Source organism: Elephantulus edwardii, unplaced genomic scaffold, assembly GCF_000299155.1.
Source record: "Elephantulus edwardii isolate Elephantulus edwardi_28Jun2011 unplaced genomic scaffold, EleEdw1.0 scaffold00174, whole genome shotgun sequence".
NCBI classification, from domain to species: domain Eukaryota; kingdom Metazoa; phylum Chordata; class Mammalia; order Macroscelidea; family Macroscelididae; genus Elephantulus; species Elephantulus edwardii.
Window position 1 is genome coordinate 1,889,863 of NW_006399924.1, and position 11,852 is coordinate 1,901,714.

General features: G+C 36.7%; 1 protein-coding gene across 2 annotated transcripts in view; it reads left to right on the top strand.

Annotated features, from left to right (window-relative positions):
* SIKE1 (suppressor of IKBKE 1) overlaps nucleotides 1-9,095 on the top strand; it is a 21,102-nt gene extending 12,007 nt beyond the window's left edge. For both annotated transcript variants that reach the window (XM_006895682.1, XM_006895681.1), the window contains exons 4-5: nucleotides 5,353-5,466; nucleotides 8,994-9,095. In XM_006895682.1, coding sequence (XP_006895744.1) covers nucleotides 5,353-5,466; nucleotides 8,994-9,095 — 216 coding nt within the window. The remainder of the gene's footprint in view (nucleotides 1-5,352; nucleotides 5,467-8,993) is intronic.
* The last annotated feature ends 2,757 nt before the right edge of the window (nucleotides 9,096-11,852 follow it).

The window sequence follows — 11,852 nt, forward strand, 5'->3', positions numbered from 1 at the left end:
CGGTTGGCACAGGATAGAGCAGGGTTTAGGGCTGTTGTGCATAGGGTCGCTATGAATCGGAAACGACGGCACATAACAACAACAACAACACTGTCAAATCAAATCTCACTGGTACAGGAGGTGATTGTTCCTCCTTCTTCAGCAGAGCATTTGGTGGATTTGAACCGCGGTCCTCTGGGATTGCAGTGCAGCTTCTTGCCACTAGGTCACCAGACTCGTAAGTATTGCAATTTGAGGCTTAAATTTGTCATTCAGTTCCCTGAGCTTAAGAAGTGCTGAGCGAGTTTGGTCCCTTTGATTTTCTGACTCCAGTTATTTGCACATTTCATTGTAATATTTTGCTTTGTCTTCACGCATTGCTCTAATCTTCTGTTCAACTCCTTAATATCTGGATTTCTTCCCTTTGCTTTGGCTTCTCGGCACTCTAGTGCAGTATTCAGTTTCTTCTTGACATCTTTTCTTACTCCTCTTTTTAATGATGTTTTGGATTCTTCCTGGATGATATTTTTTATATCCTCCCACAGCTCATTTGATTTTCACTCAGTGTTCAAGGCCTCAAACCTGTTCCTGAGATGGTCTTGAAATTCAGGTGGGATCGACTCAAGGTCACATTTTGTTTTCCGTGGATTTGATTTCATTTTCCTCAGCTTCAGCTTGAACTTGCATATGAGTGGTTGGTGGTCTGTTCCACAATCATCATCTGGCCTAGTTTTCACAGCTGATATTGAGCTTCTCCAGAGATTTTTTTTTCCACAAATGTAATCAGTATGATTCCTATGCATACCATCAGGTGAAATCCATGTTTATAGCCTGTGTTTATTGTTTCTTATAAAACATTCAATGAATAAGAAAATTCTATCATTCTATCTCCAGCTTCATTTTATCACCAAGTCTTATGTTTTCTGACTACTGATCCTTCTTTTTTTTTCTGTTCCCAACTTTTGCATTCCAATCACCCATAATTAATACATCTTGATTGCATGTTCAATCAATCTCTGACTGCAAAAAATGATAGAAATCTTCTATTTCCTCCACTCTGGCTCTGGTTGTCTGGGAACTTAGCCTTCAAAATTATATCCTTGTTCTTTAGCACTTTAAAGAGATCCTTTTGCCCTTTGGAATAAATCATTTAATGTCTTGACTGCTACTTCCATAAGTACTAATTGTAAATAGAAGTAAAATGAAATAAACTACTTCAGATGTTCTCCTTTCATTGTGATATCCATTTGTGAGGGTTTTTTATTTTCTCTTGTTGAATTGTGGAGCCCTGGTAGCATAAATTCATGTGACCCAAATGTCAACAGTTTCAGCCACTACTCTGCAGGAGAGAAAGATGAAACAGTGTCCTTTGGTTAAGATTTACAGCCTAGGAAACCCAGTGAAGGGCTACCATGAGTCTGAATGGGTTCAAAAGCATTGGTGTTGGGGTTGGTTTTATGTTGAGGTATAAGCCATACTGAAGATGTATCATTTGAGTTTCACCAGTAAGTGCTTCAAATCTTTTTCATTTCCCGCAAGCAGACTTGCAGTATTTGCATATTATAGGATGTTAATGATTATGCCTCCAACCCTGATGCTACATCCTTCTTCATAGTGTCAAGAGGATGATTTTCAAAGAGGTCTAGGGGCCTCTTTGAGTAAGAATTAGAAAGTTTGGACTTAGATCTACAAGAAAGACACCAACACTGGGCCAGAACAGACTATGAAGAGGTCAGAAAAGTCTGATCCTATCCTAATCTTGTGTGTGTGTGTGTGTGTGTGTGTGTGTGTGTGTGTGTGTGTTTCAGTGGCAGTCGAGTTTACACAGCTTTTTGGTGGTGCACAGCTTCTGATAGGTTCATGGTGGCCCTTGAGGTTTGCTCTTCCCCATCTCCTTTTTTATTAGATGAATCTGTTTTCCTTGTATTGTTTTGCCACTGTTTCACACCATTGTTCAGAACAGTTTCTGATTTATTTACTTTGTTAGTGTTTCCTTTGCCATTCCCTATTGCTATGGTCCAGTTTTCTTGAGTTATTTGGTCAGACTACAGATTAAATAAGTATGGTGAAAGGATGCATCCCTGACACACTTTCCTGATTTTAAACCATACTGTATCCCTTCTTCTGTTTGAACAACTGCTTCTTAGTCTAAGTACAGATTCCTCATAAGCACAAGTAAGTCTTCTGAAATTCCCGTTCTTCTCAATGTTATCCATAATTTATTGTGATCCACATAGTCAAATACTTTTGCATAATCAATAAAATATAAATAAACATCTTCTAATATTCTTCATTTTCAGCCAAAATCCATCTGATGTCAAAAATTATATCCCTGTTCCAGAGTCTCTTGCAAATCTAGCTTGAATTTCTGGAAGTCTAGCAATTTTTAAATTATCTTCACCAACATTTGATTTGTGTGTGGCATGAATAACATTTTTCATTAATGTCTACATTCTTTTGGTTCACCTTTCTTTTGAATAGGCACAAATATGGGTCTTTTCCAATTAGTTGGCCAGACGGCAGTCTTGCAAATTTCTTGGCATGTACAAATGAACACATCCATTGTTGTATCAGTGTGTTGAAACATCTCAAATGATGTTTTATCAGTTTTAGCAGTCTTTTTTGCCAGTGTCTTCAGTGCAGCTCGGACTTCTTCCTACAGTACTATTGGTTGTTGATCATATGCTACTCATTAAAATAGTTCAGCATCAACCAATTCTTTTTAGTACAGTGATTCTCTGTAATTAATTCTTCTATTTTCCGTTGATGCTTGCTGCATCATTCAGTATTTTGTCCATAAAAGCCTTCATTATTGCAACTCGAAACTTAAATTTGTTTTCTTCATTTCTTTCAGCTTTAGAAATGCTGAGCAGTCCTTCCCTCATCATTTTCTAACTAGGACTTTGCACATTTCATTATAATACTTTATCCTCTTAGTTCACGCCCTGAAATCAACTGTTCAATTCTCTTAATTTCTTAATTTTCATTTACATTCTCTAAGTTCCAGAACAGGTGTCAGCGTCTTTTTCTGACATCCATTTTGTTGTGTTTTTTTTTAATTTCCTTTGCTTTCTTCATCTGTGTCATCCTACAGCTTATTTAGTCTTTAGTTATAAGTGTTTGTTATTAGGTACCATCAAGTTGAGCTTGACTCATAAACACCTTATGAACAGATCTGGACCATGTTCTATCATGCGCCTTCATCGTCATCTCTGATGTACTTGAAACTATTGCTGTAGTCACTCTGTCAATCCCTTGAGGGTCTTCCTCTCTATTTTGCTGATTTTTCCAAGCGTGATATCCCTTTCCAAGTAATAGTCTCTCCTAGAAATATGCCCAAAATATGTAAGACAAAATGTTTCTATCCCTGCCTCCAAGAAGCAATCGGGCTGCATTTTCCCCCCAGATATATCTGTTTGGGTTTTTTTAAATACAAAGTACTCTTATTCAGTACCACAATAAAGGCATCAGTTGTTCTTCTGTCATCCTTATTCATTGTCCAGTTCTCAGGTGCATAACAAGAGATTTTCAAGACCATGGCCTGAATCAAACGCACCTTAGTTGTCAGACTGACACCATTGCTCCTCAGTAATTTGGAGAGTTCCCTGGCAGTGGATTTGCCCAGTGCATCTCCTGAGTGCTGGTACCAAGAGTATTGATTGTGGATCCGAATAAGATGAAATTGTTGACAAGTTGAATCTTTTTTCCATTTTCCATGATGTTATATTACCTATTGGTCAAGTGGTGAGGAATTTTGTCTTCTCTATTAGGGTCGCTATGAGTCACAAACAATTCAATGGCACATAACAACAAACAACGACATATTAAGATGGAATCCATATTTAAGCTGTGGTCTTTGATCCTCTGCAGTGAGTGTTTCAAGTCCTTCTCACTTTCAGCAAGCACAGTTTTGCTACCTGCATAGCATAAGTTGTTGATGAGTCTTCCACTGATCCTAATGCCACATTCTTCTTTATAGAATTTATTTTTTTGAATGATTGGCTCAGCATACAGACTGAATAGGAATAGAGAAATGATACAACCCTGACATACTCCTCTTCCAGATTTTAAACTGTGCCGTGTTTCTTTGTTCAGCAATAGTTTCTTGCTCTAGGTTTAGATTTCCTATGAGCATAATTGAGTGTACTAGTATTCCCATTATTCTCAATGTTAGCCATTATTTGTTATGATCTACACAGTCAAATGCCTGTGCATAGTCAATAAAACACAAATAGGCATTCTGGTATTCTATGCTTTCAGCCAGGATTCATCTGGCATCAGCAATGATATCCCTGGTGCCACAGCCTCTTCTAAAGCCAGTTTGAACTTCTAACGGTTCTCTCTTCTTATATTCTAGCCATTTTGGGGTGATCATCAGCAGTATTTTGCTTGCATATGACATTTATTCCACCTCCAAAATGGCTTGCCTCCGGAAACTCTGTGTACGAACAGTGCTCAGGCCTTTCGTTCATATATAGGGTTGCTATGAGTCATCTATGTCTCTATGGCACCTAACAACAACAACATGGCATTTAGGGTCTTGTTTGAGAATTTCCACATCCTGTTGTGTCACCTTTCTTGGAATATGAACAAATGTGGATCTCTTCCAGTCAATCAGCCAGGCATCTGTTCTCCTCTAGATTTCTGGGCATAAACCTGTCCAGGGCTGAATTTGTTAATTGAAACATGTCAATTGGTACTACACTGATTCTTGGAGCCTTATTTTTTGCCAGTGCCTTGAGTGCAGCTTAAACTTCTCCCTCCATTGCCATTAGCTCTGGTTAATGCTCTTGAAATTTTTCAGTGTCAGTCAGTTAATACAGTGATTCTTTGTATTTCTTCCATCTTTTGATGTTTCTTGGATGATTCAAGATCTCTCAGTATTGCAACTTGAGGCTTAAATTTATTTTTCAGTTTTAGAAATGCCAAGCAGTTTCTTCTCCTTTTACCCTCTTTGTACATTCCATTATAATACTTTGCTTTATCTCCTCAAACAGCCCTTTGAAATATTTTTTTGTTAACAAAATATTTTATTTTGGAGGTGGGGTTTTTTTGGGGGTTTTTTCCATTTCAGCATTTATCCCCTTTGTTTTAGCTTCTTGACACTTAGTAATGTCCAATGTTTAATGATTGGCTACACTAGAATTTGCTTTAAGGAGAAAAAAATTGTGAATATTACAAGCCCGTATTACTCTTACTTTAATCCTGAGTGCTTAGATTATACAGTTAAGCACTGTGATAGCCTTTGTAGAATAGATTAAATGAATTTTTTTAATTATAAGGCATGAGACATGTGTGCTCGTGAACATTTATAGAATACATTATCATTTATAGAATACACTGCTTTTTCACTCTTTTTAAATGTCATTACAGGAAATTGAAAGTCGGATTGACAGAATCTGTGAAATGGGGGAAGTGATGAAGAAAGCAGTTCAAGTGGATGATGACCAATTTTGTAAGGTTCAAGAAAAACTAGCCCAATTAGAGGTAATATTATTGCTATATATGTGCTAAAGACATAAAACTGTTTCTCCTTACCTTTTCCAGGAAAAAAAAATGTAATAGACAGCAAACAATGAAAATGTCCACTAGAAGCTGAAATATTATCATGTTGGGAGGGTGGAGAGAGCTAGAATTTCTCACCCATCATAATAAGTCAATAAACTGATGATCAATAGTTATAGTAGAGACATTTTACTCAGAATTATGCAACCACCTACCAAAATAGATAAATTTAAAATGTAAAAGGTGGTTGTCTTTGTGGGAATAAAGCCATGGGACACCTCTTTGTTTTCTAAGTCAAATGTAACTACTATTTAATTATCAACATGGTTAGGTTCCAAAGACAACACAAATGGAGGATGACTACATCATTCCATAAATGCCAAATTCTACATTACTTAACTGCCAAACTGCTGATTATCATAGACCAGTCAAATTGGCACATAGCCTTAACTGCTACAACTAGCATTATTCTGACTTTACAGCTCAGTGATTTTTACTGATAGCACTATGTCATCAACATAGATTTTTCTTTTCCTGTAATCCTCATTCAAAATGTCAGATGACTCAATAGTTGGGTAAGTTGAAAGTATAGTTCTTGATATTTTAAAAACAGTATTACAAAGAAAGGCCTGAGGTATTGGTGTGCCCATAAAATTATTAAGTAAAAAAACCCCAAACATTTCAGTAGATAATTTTTTGTGCTGCATGTTATAATGTTCTGGCACATTCCCTTTGCTAAATAAAACTAAAACCTTTAAGCCCACTGCTGTATTCCAAATCATATTTGCATGTTTCAACAAACAAATGAAGTCTTCAAAGTGCTCATTAGTCTTTGCTAAGAGATTTGGAAGACAGCTACCTGGCCACCTGGAAGAGATCCATATTTGTTCCCATTTCCAAAAAAGATGATCCAACAGATTGAAGATGTTACCTAACAATATCATTATTATCACATTCAAGTAAAATCTGGCTAAAGATTATTTGAAAAACAGCTGGAACAGTACATCCACAGGAATCTGCTAGAAATTCAAACTGGATTCAGAAGAGGCCATGGCATGAGGGATATCACTGCTGCTATCAGATGGACCTTGCCTGAAAGCAAAGAATACCAGGAGGATGTCTATCTCTGTTTTATTGACTATGTGATTGACAAATAAATTATGGACAAGGGAGCATTGCCTAATTTAAAGTCAGGAAAAGTATGGGTCAGGATTATATCCTTTCTCCAAACCTATTCAGTCTGTATGCTGGACAAATCATTCAAGAAACTTGACTCTGAAGAACAATGTGGCATCGGGATTGGAGAGAAGACTCAACAACCTGTGTTATGCAAATTACAGTAACCTTGCTTGCTGGAAATGAAGAGGACATAAGTATTTGCTTCAGAAGATCACAGACTCTACCTTTCAATACAGAGTGCATTTCAATATCAAGAAAAAAAATCCTCACCACTGGATCAATAAGTAGCATCATGATAGATGGAGAAAGAATTGAAGTTGTCAGTTATTTCATTTAACTTGGACCCACAGTCAACACTCGGGGTACCAACAATCAAGAAATCAAGAATAAATCAAAACATGTTGCATTAGAAAAACTTGTTGCCAAGGACTTCTCCATAGTGTTGGAGAGAAATGGTGTCAGTTGAAAGACTAGGGTGCTCCAAATTCAAGCCATTTTTCTTTTCAGTTACTTCCTATGCATATTCAAGTTGAACAGTGAGTAAAGATGACGTGTTGAATAAAGTTGGACAGTAAATAAAGAAGTATTGATGCCTTTGAGTTGTGTTAGAGAAAAGTACTATATATCCCATGCTCTCCCAAAAGAACAAACAAGTCTGTCTTGGAGGAAGTGCAGCCAGGATGCTCCATTAGAGACAAGGATGATGAAACTTTATCTCACATACTTTGGGCATGCTGCCAGGAGGGACCAGTTCTTGGAAAAGCACATCATTTCAGGAAAGTTGGAGAGTCAGGGAAAGAGAGAATGACTGTCAGCAAGATGGATAGACACAATGACTGTAGTAGTGGCTTGAGCATATCAGAGATCCTGAAGATGGTACAGGATAAGACAAGGTTTAGATCCGTTTTTCAAAGGGTCACTGTGAGTTGTAGTTGCCTTGATGGCATCTAACAACAAAACATAGGATGAAATAGAACTGCCCCATAGGGTTTGTAAGGTAGTAAATGTTTACAGAAGCAGACTATCACAGAGCAGCTGGGGAGTTAACTAACCCATCAACCTTTCAACCTTTCAATTAGCAACCAAGTACTACTGTCATGGCCACTCACTAGAAAGAAATTAATTGGGTAGTAATGTGTAGAATGCAGGGAAAAAATACTGACAGAAAAAGATAGAGAGAGTCCTTGCCTATTAAAACTCAGACTTAAGTAAAAGAAATAAGGGTAGTACTTTTAAGACATGAAAAATAGGGAAAATACCAGGAGAGATATACAAAGTACTTTAAGTGTAATATAACCTAGGTTATATTACACTTAAGACATGAAAAATACCAGGAGAGATATACAAAGTACTTTAAGTGTAATATAACCTAGGTTATATTACACTTTAAGTGTAACCTAGGTTATAGTACACTTATATTACACTTAAAGCCTGAAAAACTGGTTGGTGAAGCCTGGAAATGCAAGAGTTTGCCAGAATTTCTTGCAGAAACTAATAATAAAATGTACAAAGTATCCTATATGGAAGTTAAAGAAAATAGCACAGTCTCAAATAGAAATTAAAAGCTAGTTGAATGATAGAACAGCCTTGTCATGTTATCCTTGATTTTCTCTAGTTAGGGAAACAATGTAAGGGAGTGTGGGGTAAGTTTTACATGTGGACATTAAATGTAGACCCAGCAATACCACATCCTGGTTCTGGGTATGGGTAAGTTTTTTATGCTCTGAGCCAGTGTCCTCATCCTCATCTTAATAATATCTCCATATTGTGAGGTAACACGTAAAGCACTCACATGATACGTGGTCATGTGTGCTCAATAAGTTGTACCTTGTTGAAAAGATGATTAGGAATTCTAAGGAAAGAAGAAACAATGGTAAACATGTGGGATCCCTGAAGACTATGACAGAAAAATCAGTCTCAAGTGGAGCGAGTCTTTGTCTTTATTGTTGTAGACCTAACCCTTGGTATGTAGAAATTAGTAAATTTTATTAAATGAATAAATAGTATTTTAGGAAATTATCAGCTGGTCGGGTTGTTTCTTTAGAACTTTTAATATATACTTGTTGCTTTTATTGTTGTTGTGTGCCATTGACTCAGAAACGACTCATAGCCAACCCTCCAGTGGGTTTTCAGAGACTGTAAATCTCATGGGAGGCGATTGCCTGCCTTTGTCCTGTGTAATAATAGCTGGTGGATTGGATTTGGACTGCCTTCCTTTGTGTAGGCAGTGCAACTCCTTACCACCAGGCTATCAGAGCCCAAAACTTAAGTATTCTGATGCAATTTGACCCTGAAATGAGCATACCTTTTTCTCTTCTTTTTTTTTTTAGCTTGAAAATAAGGAGCTTCGAGAATTATTATCCATCAGCAGAGAGCCCCTTCAAGTCAGGAAAGAAGACTCAATGGACATGGCTTCTCAAGCCATCAAATAACTTACCTTCTGAATTTATAGTACTGGTTGTCTTTCCAGGAAAGAAGTTATTATCTTTTTATTGGAGCGTTGGAGTGTTGTCTGTTCAATGTCTTGCTTCAGGCATGATTTAACATTGATTAAAGGTACCAGGTGGCAGTTTAGAATTACTCTTCAGTATCAGCTGCCTACAAAACAATTTTTCAGTTTGATGGTAAGAATACATACTGTATGTCACTATTCCTTGCTTCAGGAAATATTTTTAATTGTCATAGCTGGGACTTAAATTTATATAAACTGTTTTCAGTCCATTTTCTTTTTCCCCCATCTCTGCAGTTTTATTTCATATGTTTGTAAGATGCAGTTCTAAAAATTTTGAAACATGGGAACTTTTAAAATATATTTCACATAAACCTGGACTTTTCCCAATATGAAAATGATTCCACAGACTAGACTGGCATATTCTCTAACTTGTAATATCATTTATCTTTTCTAAAATTTTAAGTCTCTCTGGTGCTAGAAGTTGTCACTTTGTGGCTTAGTGTCTTCACCCTTAAATGTGAGAGGATTACTACTAGTCCCCAAGAAATATATTTGAAAATCAGTTATCAGTTATAGTATGGTTGTCATATTTCATAGAATGCTGAGAAACTTGTCCTTGTGTATATATGGGCACCCATGTGCACACTTAGTTCAAATACTCAAAGTAGCTTTTGTTCTGTTAAGTAGTCAATATTTCATCCATATAATACTTCAGAGTACTCATTTTCCCAATACAAAGAACACATAGATTTTTTTTTTTTACATCATGGCTCTTTGTTGTTGCTGGGGCTGTTGGGAATGAATCAAAGTCTCTTCTGATCCATAATTCAAAAAAATGAAAGGTCAATCTTGTGCCATCCTCATAATCTCTGTTGCACATAGGCCCATTATTACATTGTCACAATATCAGTTCATCTCAGTGAGGGTTTTCCTTCCTTTTGCTGACTTTATTTATGTTCTTCTCTGGGGACTAGTTCTTCCTTGTAATATGCCTAATGTATGTAAGACGAAGTGTCATCATCCTTGCTTCTAAGTCGTACTGGCTACTCCTCTTCCTCTACACAGATTTGTTTGTGCTTTGGAAAATTCATGGTATATTAAGTGCTGTTCCCCAGGACCACAATTCAAAGACATACTTCTTCCTCTACTTTAGTCATTGTCCAACTTTCATGTGTTTGTAACGCAAATAAAAATCCTTGGGTAATGTCTTTGCTCTTTAGTACTTTAAAGAAGTCCTTGGCCGTGGATTTGCTCTAAGCCGTATGTCACTTGATTTCTTGCTGTGTTAATTGTGGATTCAAATGAAATCACTGACAACTTCTTTCTTCTAAATTTCATGATGTTGTCTCTGGTCCATTTGTGAGGATTTTTGTTTCCTTTATGTTGAGGTATAATCTATACTGAAGAGATTCGTATTCATTTTGTAAAGAGCTTGTTGCTTGCTTTTACCGAAGAGCTTTCTTCATTTGCTGTAAGCTAGGTTGTCTAATCTGTGTTTCCCAGGTTATTGATGAGATGAGTCTTCCTCCAATCCTCATGCCACATTTTTATTCATATATTTGTTTCCTAAGTTATTTCACATTTTATAGTTAATAACCATTACCTAGATATCTCTCATTATGAGCACTCAAAGTTGGCTTTCTTTTTAGATCCATTTTTCACAATGAAACAAAGTTTATCACCTAATGAAAATTCCCCTATTCGTAATACTGGCTAGACAACAGCAAAGCAGTATTGAGATGCCCACACTGACTGAGATGCCACCACTATGCCTAGTGGTCCACTGAGCATACTCAGCAATTCATTGCCACATCCCAATTTACCCATCAGATTTAGTGGCATCCACTTCCTGAACAACATGCCTCTGGAAACTTGATCAACTCTGAGAAATAACGATAGTTATAGGCTTCAGGTCTTTTGTTCATAGGGTCACTGTAAGTCGTGCTCAACTTGACGGCAATCAACAATATCTTATGCTACCTAATAAGAAAGCTCTGATGGCTTAGTGGTAAGAAGTTGGGCTGCCAACCCAAAAGCATGTGGTTCAAATCTACCAGCTGCTCTGCAGGAGAAAAAGGGACAGTCGGCTCATGCTATTTACTGCCTCTGAAAAGCCACTGGAGGGTCAAGTATGATTTTATTCCAACTCTATGGTATAGAACAACATACAGTCTATTTTGATTTTTACATAAATGAAATTCTGAAACAAATTAGTCAATATTTTCCAGTAACACTAAGCACCATACGGATAATAGTATTAAAAGTAATTGCTTGCTAGTTATTTATGTGATATAAAATTTCTTTTGTACAGGTAACTCCAGCTAAGATTAAATCTCTCTAAGATGTCCTATAAGTGATAGATCTCAATAACAGCCATGAACTTTAGCTAGAAGCTTAATCTGTAATAAATATCTATCTCATCAGGTTTCTCAAATTCATGTTCTATGTCCTGTGTAGAATTTGAGAAGTCCATGTACCACTCTGTGGGCATTTTTATCTGTGTCCCATGTGCAAGTAAATGTTTAGTCCACTTTGCCTTAAAAATATGCCCTTTAGACCTTCTAAGAATCAAATCCCTATGCGCATCCAGAAACTTCTCTAACAGGGTAAAAAGGGAAGCCACAGACTGGGAAAAAGTTTTTGGTAATGACATGTCAGACAAGGGACTTATATCTAGAATTTATAAAATACTCAAGCACCACAACAAGATAAAGGAGAATAATCCAATTGAAAAATG